The sequence below is a fragment of the Podarcis melisellensis genome (assembly GCF_964234715.1).
Source record: "Podarcis melisellensis genome assembly, chromosome: 4".
Classification (NCBI taxonomy): domain Eukaryota; kingdom Metazoa; phylum Chordata; class Lepidosauria; order Squamata; family Lacertidae; genus Podarcis; species Podarcis melisellensis.
The window spans coordinates 81556417-81576588 of NC_138531.1; the positions used below are offsets into that span (position 1 = coordinate 81556417).

Genomic DNA, 20172 nt, shown 5'->3' on the forward strand with positions numbered 1-20172 from the left:
AGAGGAGGCCATTGGTATCTATGCAGTGGGAGGAAATGAGAAGCCTCTGAGTCTGCAGCTTGGCCATGGTGGACTAGTGCTTGAAATTGCTAGACAAGATGCTGACCCCCAGAGCTTATTCAGAAATGCTACCTCTTCTGTGGACAGAGCCAGCTAGTTAAGCAGAGCTGCAAGCTACCAAGGCATAGATGGAATATTATGTCAGGAGGAAAAAACTGGGTGGTGTTTTGTTTTGTTTTTAAAGCTCTGAGAAACATTTGAGGACAATAGGAGCCCCTGAAACAAGGGTTGGTTACACTTGAACCACAGTGGAACCACGATGCTGTCGCTGAACATTAAAATGTCATTGAGATGGAAGAAGCCAAGCTATTGAACTTCTGCCCCCCACCCCAGCTGCTGAAAATGTTCTTGGGTTTAATCTCTGACCCCTGAAATTTCAGCAGCCATTGATTGCGCACTTTCAAGCCACAGCCATAAGAGCAAGAAACATGCTTTTGAACATGGAAACTGAGAGTTTTGGGCAGTTTGCATTCTGTATTGACTACCGTATTTTACACTTTTTCTGCTTCCACAGAAGGGCTGCAATTCTCTTTATTAGCTCTGTTCATGTGGACTGTGCCAATATCTTCTGTAAAACACACACATACAAATATTACTTGTAGCCAGCAAACAAGAATGAGCATGTGGCGCATACAACGTATAGCACAATTCTCACTGTTAAGGGTTTTACTTTAGTCACACATTGTTTCAACAAGTTAAGCCACATGATACGCTTATGAGGAAGGAATATATCTTCCCCAAGGCTTATTTTGAGCCACAGCTCAAGTTCTGAATTTGTTTTCTTTCCCTGGGCCAAACCATAGAACATGATGTGAAGTAATAAGAATTTTTCTTTTTTTTAAAAAAAAAGATACTTCCTTTGAGCACCATGATGTGTTGGAACCTGTGCATGAAATCAAAACCAAGTTCAGTTAATCTTGGTTAATTACATTCCCCTCGCTGTGTGAGAGCTCACATGCCACTCAAGGTCATATATAAGACTAAATCAAAAGAGGAATAGCAAGAATGTAGGCTAGAATCACAGTATCGTAAAGTTGGAAGAGACCCCCAGTCTGCGATGCAGTGCAGACTGTGTTTCTGCTGATAGTTAGTTCTGACTTGAATGATGTGATTTACTGCCGACTGGGACAAGCGGAAAACCACTTGGACCCATGCATTCTAGGCTCAAGCCCTGAGAGGGAGTGATTGGTCCAAGATCATACCGTGAGCTTCACAGGCAAATGGTCTCCCCGGTCCTAGTCCAATTCTCTAACCCAGTGTTTCCCAACCGGTGTTCCGCGGCACACTAGTGTGCCGCGAGATGTTGCCTGGTGTGCCGTGGGAGGGAGGCGGGCGAGTCGGGCGGCGGGAGCGCAAGGCTTGCGAGCGGCAGCCGGCAGCACGGAGCACGGGGCGCCCTTCGGAGGCCGCCCCGTGCTCCGCGCTGGTGTTGGCCAGCCTTGCGCACCCGGGGGATCTCCCCCCAGGAGCGCAAGGCTTGCGGGCAGCAGCTGGCAGCGCGGAGCACGGGGCACCCTTCGGAGGACGCCCCGTGCTCCGCGCTGGTGTCGGCAAGCCTTGCGCACCCGGGGGATCTCCCCCCGAGAGCGCAAGGCTTGCGGGCGGAAGCAGGCAGCACGGAGCACGGGGCGCCCTTTGGAGGACGCCCCGTGCTCCGCGCTGGTGTTGGCCAGCCTTGCGCACCCGGGGGATCTCCCCCCGAGAGCGCAAGGCTTGTGGGCGGCAGCTGGCAGCGCGGAGCACGGGGCGCCCTTCGGAGGACGCCCCGTGCTCCGCGCTGGTGTCGGCAAGCCTTGCGCACCCGGGGTATCTCCCCCCAGGAGCGCAAGGCTTGCGGGCGGCAGCTGGCAGCACGGAGCACGGAGCGCCCTTCGGAGGACGCCCCGTGCTCCGCGCTGGTGTTGGCCAGCCTTGCGCACCCGGGGGATCTCCCCCCAGGAGCGCAAGGCTTGCGGGCGGCAGCTGGCAGCGCGGAGCACGGGGCGCCCTTTGGAGGACGCCCCGTGCTCCGCGCTCGTGTTGGCAAGCCTTGCGCACCCGGGGGCGTGTGGGGCGCCCTGAAACAGAGGGTTCCCCATGCTGCGGACTGTAGCCTGCCGCCCGACGCGCGGGGCGCCCTGAAGCAGAGCGCCCCTCGCGCCAGGCAGACATGGGCCAGCCCCACAAGCTCGGGGGACAGCGGGGAGGCGCAGCACCGCCATCCCACTGTTCCCCGACCTGGTTTTGGGGGGGGAAATAAAGGAAATTTTTTTCTCTTTATTTCCCCCCCAAAAAAAGTAGGTGCGTCCTATTTTATAATAAAGTAATTATAAAATACTTTCTTTGTGTTTATTTGATGCCTATTAAAGAGAGTTACTTTATATATAGTCAATATAGGCACACAGTTAATTTTTTAAACATTTTCTAATGGTGGTGTGCCTCGAGATTTTTTTCATGAAACAAGTGTGCCTTTGCCCAAAAAAGGTTGGGAAACACTGCTCTAACCACTACACAGCACTAACTTGAACACCACACTGGCTTTTATCCAGTTGCAAGGGGTGGGAATTATCATCTGTTGTGCCCCAGGCTACACACTACCTTCCTTTTAGCCAGTACCCCCACAGATCTCAGCTGTAAGCCTGCAGGTGCATTGCTCATTCAGGCAAACATCTCCAGCATTCGTTACCTCTCACTGAAGGAACATCGACCACTAATTCCTAAAGCAAACAATCAGCTTTACAAATAGGGATCACACCCACAGCCCCACTGAAACATGTAGCCACACAGCTGATTTTTCTGCAGGTGCCAGGGAGGGGGGTGTTATTGCATTTTTCCCCACGCACACAGCCAACAGTTTCCAGATGTGTTCCACCTCGGCATCAAACTGGAAGCTGCCATTTGACTATGACCTAGATTGCCTTTGGAGCTGCCCAGCCAACTTCCCTCATGACGTTAAGGAAACTCCCTGCAACAAAATTTGGAAAGCTTAGACTTTTCTTTCTGATTCCCTTCCGTCAAGACGGGACAGTCAAGGCAAATTATTCCCACACCCATCAAAATTACACGCAAGCAACTCTCAGCCGGTCTTGCAAGTCAATAATCCCAGGAGTGCTGCAACCTCTGCTTGCTCTCCTGACAAAGTCCACCTACGATAGAAGTAAGGGAAAGGTTCATCTCCACCAAGGATAAAAGATCAGTTGGCTGGATTTGTGGATTTCTCCTCGGTGTTTCTGCAGACTGGCCCATCATCATAATGCAGAGCTTGGTCTGTTAGGAGCCATGTTTCTCTTCTTGAGAAACAAACATGTTTCAAGAGTTGGCTGCTCATGTGATGGGCATCTGATGCCAGGAGTCCTAACTGTACCAGTCCAAAGCAGTTGTATGTCCACACAATTGACTAACAGAGGGACTAGTCAGGAAGCTGGCAGGCATGAGGTTGCCACTGTGTTTTTATTTATAATTTAATTTATATGCTACCTTTCTTCCCAAGGGAGCCCAGGACAGCAACTACATTGGCAGCAAATGCATTGGAAGGCAGAATTTGATTCAGCTCACATGTAAAGGAAAATTCACCTAATTCATACTTTCTGAAACCATGCGCAAACTGAAATGCAACCGTTCTTCAAACATCACACATGTCTGAATTCTGCAAAGCAGTTCTCCAGCCAAGAAATGTGTACAACAATGCATATAACTAAAGTGTGCATAAAGATGCATATATTAGTGGAAAAATAACATACAAAATGCATTTTATTGGGGGAAATACAAATATTAAGGGAAATATGTGTTTGCTGGCAAAATCGCGTATTAAAAATGTCTTTATTGGGAGAAATTTGCACTAAAACAATGATCACCAACAGATGTAGAGATGTGGAGAACTGAATTAAGATTGGGAAAACGAGAACCCGAGAAAAACCGAAACTGAGAGATTTGCCCATCCCTGTTGGCAGTAACTACTTTAACAGTGAGTCCTCACCTGCTTCCTGCTGTCAGAAGCATAGTGGCTGGGTTTAATCTGATACATAAGGCGAGGAATGCACATCATGACCTCCTAAGCTGAACGCAGCCCATCCATTCCGTGATGCCATCGGGGCAAGACTTTGGGAAGGAAGCCCATCATCCCACGCCGCCTACTGAGCAAGAAAGCCCTGTGACTCCTCTGCAGGGCCGACTTACCACACGTGGAAGTGAATGAAGTAACACACTTTGCCATATAAAGAGCAAGCCTCCCAAATAAGACCATTAAGTCCAAATTCTAAATTGCAGCGCTGTGCCTACCACAAGTTGTGAGTCAGCCAAGTACTTTACAATCCCCCCTTTTTTTTGCAGCCCTTGGCAGATGGGCATCAGAAGCAAGACTTAATTTTATTGGCTGACAGACAGGCCACAATAGTGTTGCGTTGCATGCAGCTTGTTGAGTCACAAGCTGCGAAAGGCTACCTAAGATGAAGAAGTCTTGTGGCCAATTGAGCAAAAAAAACAACAAAAAACTTTAAACAACCTGGTTCCAATCCTGCCAAGACTCTCTAGAGTAAACGCAAGGCCCGATAGCTGTTTTCATATCACATGTGACCAGCTTGCTCCATCCGCACTGCCAGTGAATATAATGATTGAGTCAGCATCTGAGCTGCATTATGATTTGTGATAATGGCGCTGTGTCATCCTGTGATGTACCCGTCTACATTTAAGAGGTCAAACCTGTACAGCAGCCCTATATTGCATTTGATCTGGGGCAGAAACAAATCCAGACACGCCCTTAGCCGTCTAGCCCACCTTGAGCCCTTGGTACAATATGAGCACTGATTTATTTGCTTTTAAAAAAACAAAAACTAATTAATTTAATTAGCCTCTCTCTCTCTTCCAGGACTCATGCACCTTAAATGGTTTTCACCAGAACCTCCACTGCCTGTGACTCAGCCTACCATCCCATGTTGCCTCACCCACTTTTCATCCTAATAACAGCAGACTACAGCCAAGCAATGTCATCAGGACAGTGAACTCCCTTTGTGCAGCTGGAAACCAGAATGCCATCATCTGTAGTTGCTGTTTCGCCAGCTGCTTTGGCAGCCAGGGACATCAACAGAAGCCTCTCTGCTGTCATCTAGTGCTTTGCTGTGCAACTGCAAGTCATCCTGGTAGCTTGAACAGTATTTCTTATAAGGTCGCTAACAATAAGTAAGAGCAAAACAGTAGCTGCAATTTATTTATTTTTTTGAGTCGACCATCCACTGCCCTGAGTACCTTTATAAGAAATTCAATCAGTTTTATAAATCGATTAAAAAAAAAAGGTGCTCAGGCAGCAGATTCTTTCTTGGAAGAGGCATTTGCTCATCTCTCTTCTGACATCACAGCATCATCGCTCTTCATCACCTGTGGGTGGCAAACGTCAACTTAGCAGAGGCATTTGGCTAATTCTTCCTATAAAATCCTAGTGCAGAATGTGAAAGCATTGCTTCCTTCATTGGTGCTAATGGAAGCACTCCTCATGGAGCAACCATAGCAGGTGTAATGGGGGCGATTTGGATTGGGGCAATGGAGGAATCAAAGGCTCAAAGTCTTCACATACACACACACACATATATCATAGTCTCCATACAGCCCTTGGCCCCTGCACTTGCTCCTGACAGTATATTGTCTGAAATTTGACCCTTGTTTCTAATAGTTTGTTAATGTTTTAAAACAAAGAATCTTCCTCCTTCAGAGCTATTATTTTCATAGTTTGCCAATTTATTGGTGTACAGAACAATGAATTTGGGCTGGGGACAGGCAGAGGGTGCTGAGCTGAAAAAAAGTGAAAATTACGTAACAAAATTGTTAATATAAATAAAAAGACAGTGTCCTTAATACATGTTTTCTGCAAAGAAATGCGTTCTGAACACAAAACTCTATTTTCCCCCACAGAAGTGAGGTGATCATCATGAGGACAATTGCTCACAAGGCTGTATATTTATTTCACAATAGCTCAGTCCCTGTGCAGAGGAAACCCACCCATACCTCCCTAAATATTGCAAAAAGGAAGGAAGGAAGGAAGGAAAAGTGAGAGAAGAGTCAGAAGATGAGGGCAAGTTGAATCTTTTTGGATGCCACATGGATGCTGTTTGGTAGAAACAAAATGCAAATATAATAGTGGTGCTGTCTTGCCCACTTGCTCAGAATCAAATACAGGCTTTTCTGAAGAGGGAAAACCTCTTTGATGGGAAGCAAAGAGAAGGCACAGCTACTAGAAGGGACAATACAATGAAATATGGGTTCACTATTTTGGGGGGGGGGAGGAATAGCATGCCAGTGCCTCAGCATGTGAAATGTGGCAAGACATTAGCAATTCCTTATCCAAAGCCCACTGAGGTGAACTTTTAAGGGAAACTGATAATTTAACCACTCGGGGGACTATTCAATAAATATTTTTGATCATTACATAAAAACTAAACTAAATGTTCATTTGGCTCAGATGCATCAGGGTGTTAAAAAAACTCCTTTAGCTTTTTAATAATTGCATAAAATGAGGAGATTTCAGTGGGAATGGATTGATATAGCACAACGCAGTATTTTTCCCCATAGAACAATTGCCCAAATCCCTCACTTGCATCTCCTCAACCTAGCTTTGCATCACCAGTGCACTGTACACTCATTAACTCTCAGTTACTAATGACACCCATGACAATTAGCTAAGCAGTGGTGTCCAGTCATGCATACAGCCGCCCTGTGTAAGATGACAATGCTACCCAGGATTGTCACCATTGCTCCAGACAAGATGTGTGATCAACTGTCCTTCCACACCTTCCCTTTTCTTTAAAGAAAGGGTCACAGGGTTCTCCCAGACAGGGGTTTATTCTACAAGGGGGGGACCCCAAACCGAACAAAAAATGATACCCTCCTCAAAAAAAGAGTGCAATCCTCCATTTTGCTCAAAGTGAGACCTGATTACTGACTGGATCAGACTGGGAATGTTAGCTATTGCACGTTTGTGCACATCCTGATATTTATTATTATTATTAAATAAAAAAAAATGTGCATACATAGAGACACAGAAAACCTATATGCCTGGAAACGGGCAAAGCTAGTGGAGAACAGGGGAGTGACAAGGAAAACACTCCACAGTGCAGATCCCTTCTGTCAAGATCTGCCCAGAGGTATGGAGGTCAGGTGGAGGAGTTGCAATGGCTATCCAGGGCTAATAAACAAAAACAAAAGAACAACCAGGATGATGTGGAAGAACTACCATTGCAAACCAATACACACAACAATTAGATCTGATTAACTGGTTTGTGGTAGAAGAGCTCCTTCTGCAAGCAACCTCAGGTAGCCAGGCTGGGGAAGACTTTAAGTGTCTTTAAGAAATGTTTACACCTGGGTCTGCTTTGGAGAGAGTTCAGGGCATTGCATCTCAAGAGGGGCTTGTTCTCCACCGCAGCACAACACTTGAGCCCGAGGCATCCTCAACGCTATCTCCGTGCCTCTGTCCCAGCCTGCCAAGATAGTTCTGCCTTCACCTGCATGGAGTTCTGCCCACATCCTTTCTCCTTCCCAAGAACCCTTGCTCCAAGGAGCTCCTCCCCACCGTCTGCTCAAACACAAACCCCTAATCCAGACCTCTTGTTTTTCAAAAGGACAACATTTCTCCTGTGTGATATCACGCCTCCTGTAACCTCCCAAACTCTGCTATTTCTTCTGCTAACTAACACACATCTGGAGGGACAGCACCTGCCTGGTCAATTGTCCTTTAATGGTCCGGCATTCCTGCACCCTCAAGGTCCCTTCCAACTCACAATTCTATGATTCCATGGCATTTAGTTCTCCTTAATGGCATCACTATCAGTGATCTCCTGAACAGAAGAACTGGTTCAGCCTGTATTTCAAATCTGACATCTGGCGTCTTCCCTTTAATACTCCAAATATTATTCAAATCTACCAAAAAAAATTCCTTCCAGTAGCACCTTAAAGACCAACTAAGTTAGTTCTTGGTATGAGCTTTCGTGTGCATGCACACTTCTTCAGATACTTCTTCAAATTCTTCTTCAAATTCTACCGTTTATTAATTTATAACATTCACTAGTTCTAGGAGTGATGAGTGCCCTTGCACAACCAAACTTGGTCACCCCAGATCTGTAACGATAAGAAGCTTCCTCACACATTACTGAGTCAGGCCATTGGTTGATCTAGCTCAATAATCCTGACACACTTGGAGTGAATGAACCCAGTGAACTTAAAGGAACAAGAAGCTGAGAACCTGAGGTGATTCACACTCCCCTTTCCTTGGTAGTTGTCTTTGCAAAGGTTTTATGAAAAATAAAAATAAAATGTTTTGTTGATGCTGATTAATAGTTCTCCAGGATAGGGGTCTCTCTCAGCCCTACCTAGAGATGTCAGGGATCAAACCTGGGACCTTCTGCAGTCCTTCAAGGAGACTGCTGGAGAAGGTGGTAGAAAGGACAAAGAGACATCCTTTGGCAATGAAGCAATATCCCAGGTTACCAGGCCCATACCTCAATTGGTTCCTGGTCATGATCCTATAAGCAGTTCAAGGGAAGGATCTACCCAACAAGATTGTGGAAAATTGAAGTGGATGCTTTGGGCAGATATACTTTTAGAGATGCCAGTGAATCAGACTGCAATCCAAGCATCACTATGGCATCCTCAGCAGCACAAAAACTCCATCCAACTTAATTCCACAGCTTTTGGTGAATGCTGAAGACGCACCTCTTTACCTTGGCTTTTGACACCTAAGATGCACATTACTAGGACCCACCCTATTTTTGTGATTGTAAGTTTGTTTTAAACTCTTTTAAATGTTGCATTTTAAATTGGTGTAACCCGCCCTGGGACCTTAGGCTGAAGGGTGGGTAGTAAATTAAACTAATCCTCGTCATCATCCTGGGCACAGATCTGGACTGGCACAAGCTCTTTGGCAACAGTGCTTCTCTTTCAGATGCTATGTATTAGAGAGAGGTTTAGCAATTCTATGAAGGAATGAACTCCTCCTGCCCTCTCTTGCATCATCCTATAAATCTGGGGGGTTTTGCCCCACGGAAGACACAGTCATGCATCAGAGGCTTCCTGTAACTATCAGACATCAACACATCAGGTGGGGCTTTTTCCAGTTCCCAGGAAGCAGAATTGCACTCCAGTGTCAGTAATGCAAAACCATGTAGCTAGATAATCGACAGGAGTTGGTTTTCCAGTGAAGTCAAAGAGACATGTTGCAAACTCTGAAGAACTTGTTACACCATGGAAGGTATTTAATTATCTGACCTGCGGAAGGTGTGTTTACTTAACAGCCCAATCCGTTGTGAAGACTAGACTTTACATTAATAACAGGTGATTTCCTGCTGTCTTTAATGTGGGCTTCAGTTTCAACAAGGGTTTGCCAAAGACTGAGTGTACAAGTTGCTGAGATACAGATCTCTTCCAAGGAATAACTTTGGTTAGCCAGCTGGCGCCCCAGAGCTCCATTCACTCCCCAGACTCTTGTTATTTGCCCTTTACGTAACAGTTTATCCCAGCAATCCCATCTATTATGCATTTTCTCTGCAAAACTAGGACAACCGCAATAGGCTCTTTAATTCGTCCCCCATGTGAATGGCAATGGAAGCTCTACTTGAGCAGCCGAGATGCACAAAGCAGGCTTTGGTTGCTATTTAAAAAAGGAGAGGAGGTTGAAAATCCCTTGACCTGCGTCTTGGCTTATGCAGGCGTGAACTGCGGTTGCTGGCCTTTGCCCCTTCCTCAGTCCAAAGTATGGTTTCAAATTTAAATGAATTACCAACCAGAAATAACACATGCATATACCTGCATGGTCCACTACTATATATAATGGTCCACTACTACAGAGTTCCCAAGCTTCTTTGCTACCCAAGGCTATAGTGATCCAGGACAACTTTCACCACTGACTCTAAAGACATACCTTTAACTGCGATTTATCCTTGTAACTATTGTGAATGTAGCATGCAGTACAGGAAGCAGCCATCTTAACTAAATGATGACTCCCTGAAATGTGTTACTGAATTTAACTGGTCTGATGGTTAGATTTGGAGGAAGTTAGACAACTGATAGGATCCCTTACAGCCTTTAAAAAAACAGTTAGGTAAAGCATTCAGTGAAAGATGGTATGCATGTGACCTGCCACTCTGTTGTTGTTGTTGTTGTTGTTATTTGCACAATTTATATACTGCTTTAACTACAATAGTCTCTAAGTGGTTTACAAGGGTTCGGTACAAAAGGTCAAAATCAGTTTAAACTATAAAATCATACTTCATTTAAAATGCCTGCTGGATTTTTATTTTATTTTTAATGTTTTCAGTAGGTGCCATTAGGTTCATTAAGGAGGGAGCTTAACTGACCTTTGCTGGAAGATCCGTTAAATTGAGCCTGCAGTGCCAAACACATGGCTCCTGGTGGATATGAACCATACTGTACATCTATGGGGGGCAACTAACAGTCACTCCCCCCCCAAAAAACCTCTGTTGTTGGGCAGGGATATGAGGGATCAGGAAGTCCTTGAACTATCCTGGACCCCAATTGTTATGTGCTGTTTAAATTAATGAAGGAACCTTGCACCTCACGTGTTGCCTATTCAGTGTTGTTGATTAGTAAGCTTAAAGGCTGCCATTTTCCACCTATCATATGTGCAACGTGACCTGAGTCTTGACCTTTCCAATAAATAAAACATGGAGATAATGAATAAATGCTGCTATTACATTTAAGGGCTAAGCACTGGATTCAATTGCTGTTCTTGGATCAAAAGTTGGCACATCTCTGGGCTCTGGCCCAGGCTTCACTGGGCTTGACCAGTTTTGCAATACAAATATCATCCACTGTGCCTGTGACTCACCAGTCCCTTATTCAGCACCAGTCAGTAATTAAGGTCTTTCAGAGACTTTAAAAACACACAAACAGGTAAAATGTTTATGTAGCATCCCTCGCCCTCCATAAAATGCTGCAGGACATTGCAAAATTAAGTGCTAGAAAATGAACAGCAATTATGAACCATCAAATGCAACTTTTAATTCTGCTTCTTTCGTCAACATAAATCGAAGAGGCAAAAAAGAGGTCTACATCTCTACAGAAAGTTCACACTAGGTCCATACATTGTTACAGACAAATAAAAAGCACCTAACATCTTTTTAGTTAATTCCTTCGCAAGATGAGAATTGCTTGGCTTTTAGTTGAATAAACTAACTTATTTTTACTTCTCCAGTTTGCATATGGTGGTTAAACTAGTGGCTTTTCTTAAACTGTAGAGGTCTCAGTTACTTTTGTTTAGCATATGTCACCTCATCAAATTAAGCATACTCTTTTCACCAATAAATGCAAAATACATAGAGCAATAGCCAGTGTTAGTCATACACATTCTTGTTTTTCTATCTGTTGTCTAATCCGCACCTGTCCTTCAGCCACATTGTTTCTAGGCTAACAGCACTCCTTGGGTTGCAAACATTATGATAACAAAGAGACTTGGGGCATCTTAAAGACCAGAGCTGGCATACAAGGAAGTTCGCCCATTTGTGCAATGGGTGGCTGGTTCCTCTTCTGTCACATCCAACCACCCCATGCATCTCTGCTGGCGGGTCCCCCCAACGCTCCAGAGAAGATTTGGGGAAACATGCAGGGTTCTGCATGGAGGAGGTGTGGAACACAAAGCATTATTGCACAAGCAGACACCTGCTTGGACTTTATCAGAAGCTCACAGTAACCAATTTATTATGGCATTCATTAACTTCGCTCCATCAGATGCATGAAGTGTTATCCTGAGTTGGGTGAGTAGGGAATTGCGAGGTCAGAAGGAAAGGAAATGCAGAAAAGGACAGGTGATTATCATTACATTATCAGCAGGTGACATTCATAAAAATCACCTGTTATGCTGGTAACACAGAGGGTTTTTTTTTCACTTTTTAAAGTTTTTATTTATACTTTTCAAGTTTATACATTTCATTAGTTTTACAATCAATTTACCATTTCAAAATTTGACTTCCTTCCCCCTCTTTCTGCGGTTCTTTAATTTTTTAAAAATATCTTCTGCATATCCATATCCAAATTCATTTCACTTGCTCATCTGATTATCTACTGTAAATATATACTCTTGTGAAACTGCAGGTTATTACAATAATCCTGATAATGTTTTTATCTGTTTACCATTCATCTGTAAATATTCAATAAACCATTTCCATTCTTCTTATTGTTGTTGTTGTTGTTGTTGTTATCTTGATTTCTTATACTTCCTGTAAATTTTGCCATTTCTGCAAATTCCATGAGTTTTTGTATCCATTCTTCCTTTACTGGGACTTCTGCTTCTTTCCACTTTGGGACAAGTAGCATTCTTGCTGCTGTAGTAGCATGCATAAATAAATTTCTATACGATTTAGGTAGTTCAGTCCCTATAATTCCCAAAAGAAACTTTTGGAAGATATATTTTGGGAGATAACACAGAGATCTTGGCACCACAGGGGATCGCACTGAACCTCTATTTCAACAGTTTAACTTTGCAGCTTTGTCTGGGTAACAGAAATGCTTGTGAACATTTTGTGGTGTTATTCCAGCGCAGCCAGTTGGTTTCAGGGTAAGTACACCCATATTGCTTAATACTAATTATGCACTTAGAAGCACATATAGTAGCCGACATAATGTGTAGTTTGGTTCAAAGGGGGTGGAAATCTACTCAAAAACACCACCTAGAGTACAATGCTGTCACTGCTCAATACAGTGGTACCTCGGGTTAAGTACTTAATTCGTTCCGGAGGTCCGTTCTTAACCTGAAACTGTTCTTAACCTGAAGCACCACTTTAGCTAATGGGGCCTCCTGCTGCCGCCGCGCCACCGGAGCACGATTTCTGTTCTTATCCTGAAGCAAAGTTCTTAACCTGAAGCACTATTTCTGGGTTAGCGGAGTCTGTAACCTGAAGCGTATTTAACCTGAAGCGTATGTAACCTGAGGTACCACTGTAATCCTAGAGGTGATGCAAGTCAAGGAAGGATGCTAACTGAGCACAGAGAAAACACTGTACCGTGACGCAGCTAAGAAAGTAACCTATTTTGCCTAACCAACCTACGTTCGGGAAACAGTCACATTAATTAGTGTGGTGAAACAAACACAAAGGGTTTGCACCATGTCTCTCACGTAGTCACCCATTCACTGGCAAGGCTGAGTTCTCCCTTTCTCTTTGCATTGACAGAGTCTCTATTAAGGTTTGTCAAGTATGGCTAATCCAACGTGTAAGAGCGACTTCTCTGCGAAAAGCAGCAGCGACAGGGGGCAGCCTTGATGAGTGTCCCTGTTGAGGTGGATCATAAAATCATAGAACTGTAGAGTTGGAAGGGACCCTGTGGATCATAAAGTTCAACCCCCTGTGATTTGTTCTTTTAGATCTAAATGTGCCAACTTGATTTGGAGCCTCAAATTCCTTGAATCATTACCATTCCTGGTGTGTGAAATTTCTGCAGTTCCAAAGCCTATAGTTGTGCCTCAAAGCGACACCACCACCCTGGTCATGCTCAGTGACATTAAATAATGCCACCATTTAGCTTTGCAGCTAGCCCCACTCACCCCCAGCAAGCCTCCCTTCTAATTTTCTAAAACACATGCTCAGAAGCTGACACACATGGTGGCACTTAAACAGGAGAAACTTGTGATTCTGTGAATATTGAACGTCACTTTTTATCTGTGATGCAAAAGGGACATGTCCCCATTTTTAATCTGCCATCAAATATTAGGTTTGGAGGGGAGGCGAGAAGCAGAGTACCAGGAAGGTTGGGGACATAATTGCTCCACTTACCACCTTTCATTGCTAAGTAATGTTTTCCTGGAAGCCTGCCAATCCTGGAAAGTAAAGAGAATGAAAAGCAACTTGGAGCTGTCTTTCCCACACCTTGGTCCGACTGGATAAGGACAACATTTGGGGCATGAAGAGTCCACATGAACCCAGGTTTACCAATTGATCCCCTTATAATCAGCCTGAAGACCCTTTTCTCAGTACAGTGGTACCTTGATTTAAGAACAGCTTAGTTTATGAAAAACTTGGAATAAGAACGCTGCAAACCTGGAAGTAGGTGTTTTGGTTTGTGAACTTTGCTTTGGAAGCAGGACAAGTTTCGCTTCCTGCTGAGTGTGTTCCATTTGTAAATTGAGTCCTCAGCTGCCAATTAGAAGCTTCCTGTTGAGTCTGTTGGCTGTTGAGTCCCAAGCACCCATGCAACACAGAGGTGGCATTTGGAGTTTTTGTTTTTGCTATTTTTTGTGTTTTTGTTTGTGTGGCTTTTTCATTTTTTTGACTATGACTTGTGATGTGGCTTGTGACTTGTTTTTGTGACTGTGTGGAACTCAGTTCACCTCCTGGTTGATTGTGTGACTGCAGAAATAGATAAAAGCCCCCCATCCAAACAATGACTATCATCAGTGCACATGAGAAAAAAATTAATTTTAATTTTTATCATCTACAATACTGTCTTACTTATTTTATAGTACAGTAGTTTGATTATTGCCTTCATTTTATGGATCAATGGTCTCGTTAGATAATAAAATCCATGTTAAATTGCTGTTTTAGGGGTTGTTTGTCATTGTCTGGAACGGATTAATCCATTTTCCTTTACTTTCTATGGGAAAGCACACCTTGGTTTAAGAACACTTTGGTTTAAGAATGGAGTTTCCCAAGGGATTAAGTTTGTAAAGCGAGGAGGCACCACTATATAAAGAACATTTCTTGGCATCACTAGCCAGTGGCCCCTCAATCCCATGCTACACCAGATGATCATAGAGCTTTCAGCTAGGACCGATGCATGCAGGGATGCTATTGAACCAGTTGGTCCCTCTGCATGGAGCCCATAAACACAGTACCTGTGATCTGTGTGATTACAACAGTTCAAGAAAACCCTACCAGTTCAATTCAGAAGAACCAATTAATTCAACTTGACCTCTGCACGAGTGCTTCCCAACTTGGAGTTCAACAGTATCCCTGTATGCTCCCACACCATAGAATTGTAGAGTTGGAAGGGACCACAGGGGTCATCTGGTCCAACCCCCTGCAATGCAGGAATCTTTTTGCTCAACGTACGTCCTGAACCCATGAACCTTAGATTAAGAGTCTCCTGCTCTACTGACTGAGCTCTGGAAAGCTATTCTATTACTGGCTTTATTCGACAGTATATTTGCATAATATAGCAATGTAGGTGCGCTAAATGCAGAGAATATTGGCTCACAGACACATTTCAAAAACATGTCAGCGCACGTATTATTATCTGAGGGAAATCACAGTATGTATCCATCTGCACTTAAGCGCCTTGATGAATCAGAACCACAATCCCATAGAAGGAATGCGCAATAATGCCACAATTATGCAAGAGAAGAAAATATGTCATCAGGTACAAGGAAGAATGATGACTTGTAAATGAAAGTAAAGTATACTACTGAAAAACTTGACGCACTGCAAATAGAATTTCTTAATCACAAAACATTTTAAGTAGAGAAAGGCTCGTCTCATGTTCTGTTGAGTTGAAAATGGAGATGTTTTCCCTCAAACCTTGTTTTCCCCAATTATTATAAGTAGCCTTACAATTACAAAATCAATTTTATATTATCTTATTTGCAACTACTCAATTTTTATGCTAATCACTTAAGAAGGCCACATGACAGACCCTCCTTAGGTTAGCTACATGGGACTTGTGGAATTACAAGCACACTTACAAATTGAACTTCAAGATTCTATTTCTCTGTTGCCCGATAATTTAAAAAGCAAAAACAATGCTGCTCATAAAAGGTAAAGGGACCCCTGACCGTTAGGTCCAGTTGTGACCGATTCTGGGGTTGCGGTGCTCATCTCGCTTTATTGGCCAAGGGAACCAGTGTACAGCTTCTGGGTCTTGTGGCCAGCATGACTAAGCCGCTTCTGGAGAACCAGAGCAGCACACGGAAACGCTGTTTACCTTCCTGCCAGAGCGGTACCTATTTATCTACTTGCACTTTGATGTACTTTCAAACTGCTAGGTTGGCAGGAACAGGGACTAAGCAACGGGAGCGTCACAGGGATTCGAACCACTGACCTTCTGATTGGCAAGTCCTAGGCTCTGTGGTTTAACCCACAGCGCCACCCGGGTCCCAACTGCTGCTCATATCTGCAGGCAAATATGATGAATAAATAGTTGGAAAAACTAAGTTATGGGAATTGCCCTGAAGACCCTTTTTGGATTCATAATGTCAATATTCAGAATCTGCAGTCTCTTCCTGCTGGCATGCATTGCTCGATTACTTACCCCTCAAAAGGTTGCCTACATGGCAGGCACAAAGCGCAACTTGCAAGTCTCACTGCACCCTTTGGTTACTAGTGGGGTTTTATTGTGAGACTTAAAAACATGCATGCCCATTATTAATAAAAAATGGTTTCAATAAAAGTGAGGACCTGTTTTTGCTGTTGCTCAAGCAAGGAACAGAAGGAGCTACCCCACCCTTGGCCCTCTGGGTCTTTCATGCCTCAGGTCAGCTCTGCAGGAAAAATATTTCATTTTGGCTTCTTTACCCTCTTGTTGTGGTTGTTTTGTTAGCTTTCTGCCCCTTTACTTCTTCCTTGTCCTTATTTGTTTGTCTCATCATTCCCCCGCCTTCCTTCACTGAAATAAATCATTATCATTATCATCATCTATGGGTGCACACCTTAATGAAATGTGCTGTGCACACCCATGCCCATGAATTTTATAGTTTCATACATGAATATGACTTCCATTTATGGATTTGGTAACTTGGGAAGCAGTGCTCAGAGGGGATGCATTTAAAAATGCAAATGCCCAATAGTTAAGCCTCATTGTCATGTTTGCATTAGTTGCCTTTGTTTGTTTACTCTGAAAACACACCACAACAGGAAGGTGGCAGCCAGTCAATGGGGGATCAAAAATTAGTAGAATGAAAAGGCACAAAATTGGATTTAATCTAACTATACCCTACACTAGGAGCAAATGAGCCAGAAAAGTTGAGTAATTCTTACAAAGGCACTTTGACCCTTTTATACACCAATAAATAATGAAATTCCATTTTTTTTATCCACTTGCTCTAAAGCTGCATAGCACTGAAATGCATACTGTATTTACTTTTACTATTTTAAAATTAAGTTGCAGTGTTCTTGCTGTAAACACTGGTGGTAGATGGGGAATGAACTCGAGTCTTACCAAACAGTGTAATTTATCGTGCTAAAGCACATCAATGGGCCATAGTGGTGGTGGTAATGTTCATTTTTTCCTGACAAGGGCACATGCTAGAGGGCTTCTTTGCCAGTGAATAATAACAGAAAGCATCCTTAAGGCAATTTCTTCTCAGACAGGAGCCTCTTCTTCCACAGGACTTGCTAGGAATCTTTCATTTTTGAGATAAGATTGGAGGTCTCACTTCAGGCAAGCGAGACTGGTGATGGTGTAGCATCCTTATTGTTTTGGAAAGAGACAGTAGCAGGGAGGATACAAATGAGCATTGTTTGTTTTTGCCTATTAGCTGGAGGTTTTTTGTTCACTTATTTCCTGCAGAATATCAGGACAGTGTCAGTAGAGTGCCTCATTGCTTGGCACAGAATAATATTGAACAGAACACCATGTGAGGAACGACACTTTAAGTATAGAGACAACTATAGCCTTTTAACCAGAAAGCTTCATTTAACATTGAAAGAGAGGCTGGCGCTTCAGAGGTGTAATGTGTGTCAGGACTCACCATTACTTACCCAGGAACTTTTCCCCCATGCTTCAGCCAGGGTACCAAGGAGACACAAAAGCCCCCGATTTTGTGCAATTGAGGGGCTTAAGGAATCCAGAAATGAAAACACAGCTTCAGCCTCTTTCGTTTGAAGCTCTCTATTATTCTCTCAGTTTCTGTTCAACTTGGCAAAAATCCCATAAGCTGCATTTCACATTGCAATGCAGCTAAGATGAGACGTGCACATTTGAAACAGCTGTTGTACATGTGCAGATTGCAGAGCATGCACAAATGACAATTTCATAAATAGGAGTTGGTGGGGTGGCTGCAGCAGGCAAGCGGAAACCAAACAGGTAACACACATTGATAGAAAATATATCTACCCCTTCTCTGTTGTGTACAGCAATATGCAAATGTGACTTGAAACACATTGGGCGGGGGGAAGACCTGTTTTAGTCCACTAATGAGTACTTTGCCTCAGTGCCCACATTCCATGTGGAAAAGCTAACCAGACTTGTAGCTGAATATGGCTTCAAAACTGGTGAACACACACATTCAACGACACTGTTTTTTAGTGTATTGACAAGAAAACCCTTTAATATTGATGTGATCAACTTGTATCTAATTGTGTGTGTGTTGCATTTAGGTGGCATCATCCATGTGCAACATGTATCACAAGGACTAACAACTTAGGAGAGGGCTGGACAGAAGGTGGACTGAGTTTTATTGGTAAATTGCTGGATATTTTGCAGTAGTTAATAGCAAAGGTTCCTGACTCCCCTGAATCACTATTTAACACCTGGTTCTGCTCCACCAGCCCCTATCTGGCATGTGGCTCTGGTTAGTGGGCCTTAAGATCCTAGGAAAAAAAACAAAACAAAATAGAACCTGAAAGCCTAAAATCTGTCTAAACCTGAGTTTGGGTATTTTCTCATGCTAGGTTTAAATGTGCCTTGGAGTCACACAGACAATGTATGTGCCCATATGTGACTAGAAAAATCGATTGTATATGACAGCCAATGGAAGGCTTTCCTTCAGGTTGCACACCAATTGAAGCCAATACTTGCCTATGAAAAGTTGAACATCCTTATTGTCTCATTGGCTAGCCATTCAGGTCTCTTTCCACGGGCTAGCATTTCCCTAAATGTATGCACAGCAGACGGCAGCCATCTTGACTCATGAACCACCACCCTGTCCTTGATTAAATTCCTCCCAACGTCTGAGGGTGTGTACACACTCCAGTTTGCTTTGCGTCCAGTGCACTCTCATTGCCGTTTTGGAAAGTGGCACCTATGCCAACAACAACAACAGCAGCATTTATTCTGTACCTTTTCTGATGTTTCCCCTGTAACCAGCTAATGGCAGCTGTAGTTCAGCAACATCTTCAGGGCCAAAAGTCTCCCACTCCTGATCCACCCCAACAACGGCGGATCTTGAGGTCTCAAAATTCAGCAGCACCTTGTGCAACAGCAAGATTCAGCACCCCTACTTCTCATGCTCCATTCTAAAGCATAGCTGTGGCATCCTCACCCTGTCAGCACCCACCAAGGCTCAGCGGCTAGCCCGACTCCTAGGAGCTGAGGTCCCTTCTCTCTCCCCCCCCAATAAAATATTTAAGGCCAGTTGATGCACATTGCCATTCTAATGATGTGTGCGCACTGCATCATGTGATCAATTGTGTGTGGCAGGGCTTACCTGCCCCCCATATTTTATTCAGGTTGGAACCCAAACTGGTTGTGCTCCCCTAAATCCGCCTCTTACCACCGTGGTTATAATAGCCCTGTGACAGGCAGGCAGTGGAAATTCATCAGTAGATGCTTTCCCCATTATTACACCCCACAGGGTGAATAAAAATATTGAGGGGGGGGTGTCAGGTAAGCCCCGCCCCACATATCTCCTGGTATGCCCCAAGGAGGACCTTAATGTCCATAAATAGCAACACCCTAGTGGTCCCGGGCCCTAAGGAAGTTAGATTAGCTTCAACCAGAGCCAGGGCCTTTTCAACACTGGTGGAACGCTCTGCCTCATGAGACCAGGGCCCTGCGGGATCTGATTTCTTTCCGCAGGGCCTGTAAGACAGTTGTTCCACATGGCCTTTGGCATGGAGCCAATTTGATTCCCTCCCTGAGGAAGCTGGGGAGGGCGGGATAAAAATTATTATTATTATTATTATTATTATTATTATTATTATTATTATTATCAATCACATGACACGGTGCGCACAAACACTATTTGAATGGCAGTGCCCACCACATGTTAAATTTCTACCTTCCGTGGTGCTGTTGCCATCGCAGGAGCCCTGGCAAGAAGCGAAGGGGAAGAAGTGAAAGCGCTGCGGAGGCGTCGTCGGAGGGCGGGAAGGGGCCGCGTCGCAACCATTTCTTCGACGGTGGCGCCTCCTCCCGCCTTGTCCACACGGGCTCTTCCCGCCTCGTTCCTTGCAGCCGCGCCTGCCGAAGGCGTCGCTAAAGAACATC

The 20172-nt window shown here is 44.1% G+C and overlaps 1 protein-coding gene across 1 annotated transcript in view; it reads right to left on the bottom strand.

Annotated features, from left to right (window-relative positions):
* The window catches only part of LOC309369342 (uncharacterized protein), a gene marked incomplete at its 5' end in the record, with an annotated part of 97072 nt that extends 76901 nt beyond the window's left edge, over positions 1–20171 (bottom strand). Inside the window, one exon of the mRNA XM_081910205.1 lies at positions 19964–20171. Within this exon, the coding sequence (XP_081766331.1) occupies positions 19964–20171 (208 nt within the window). The remainder of the gene's footprint in view (positions 1–19963) is intronic.
* Position 20172: the final 1 nt, after the last annotated feature.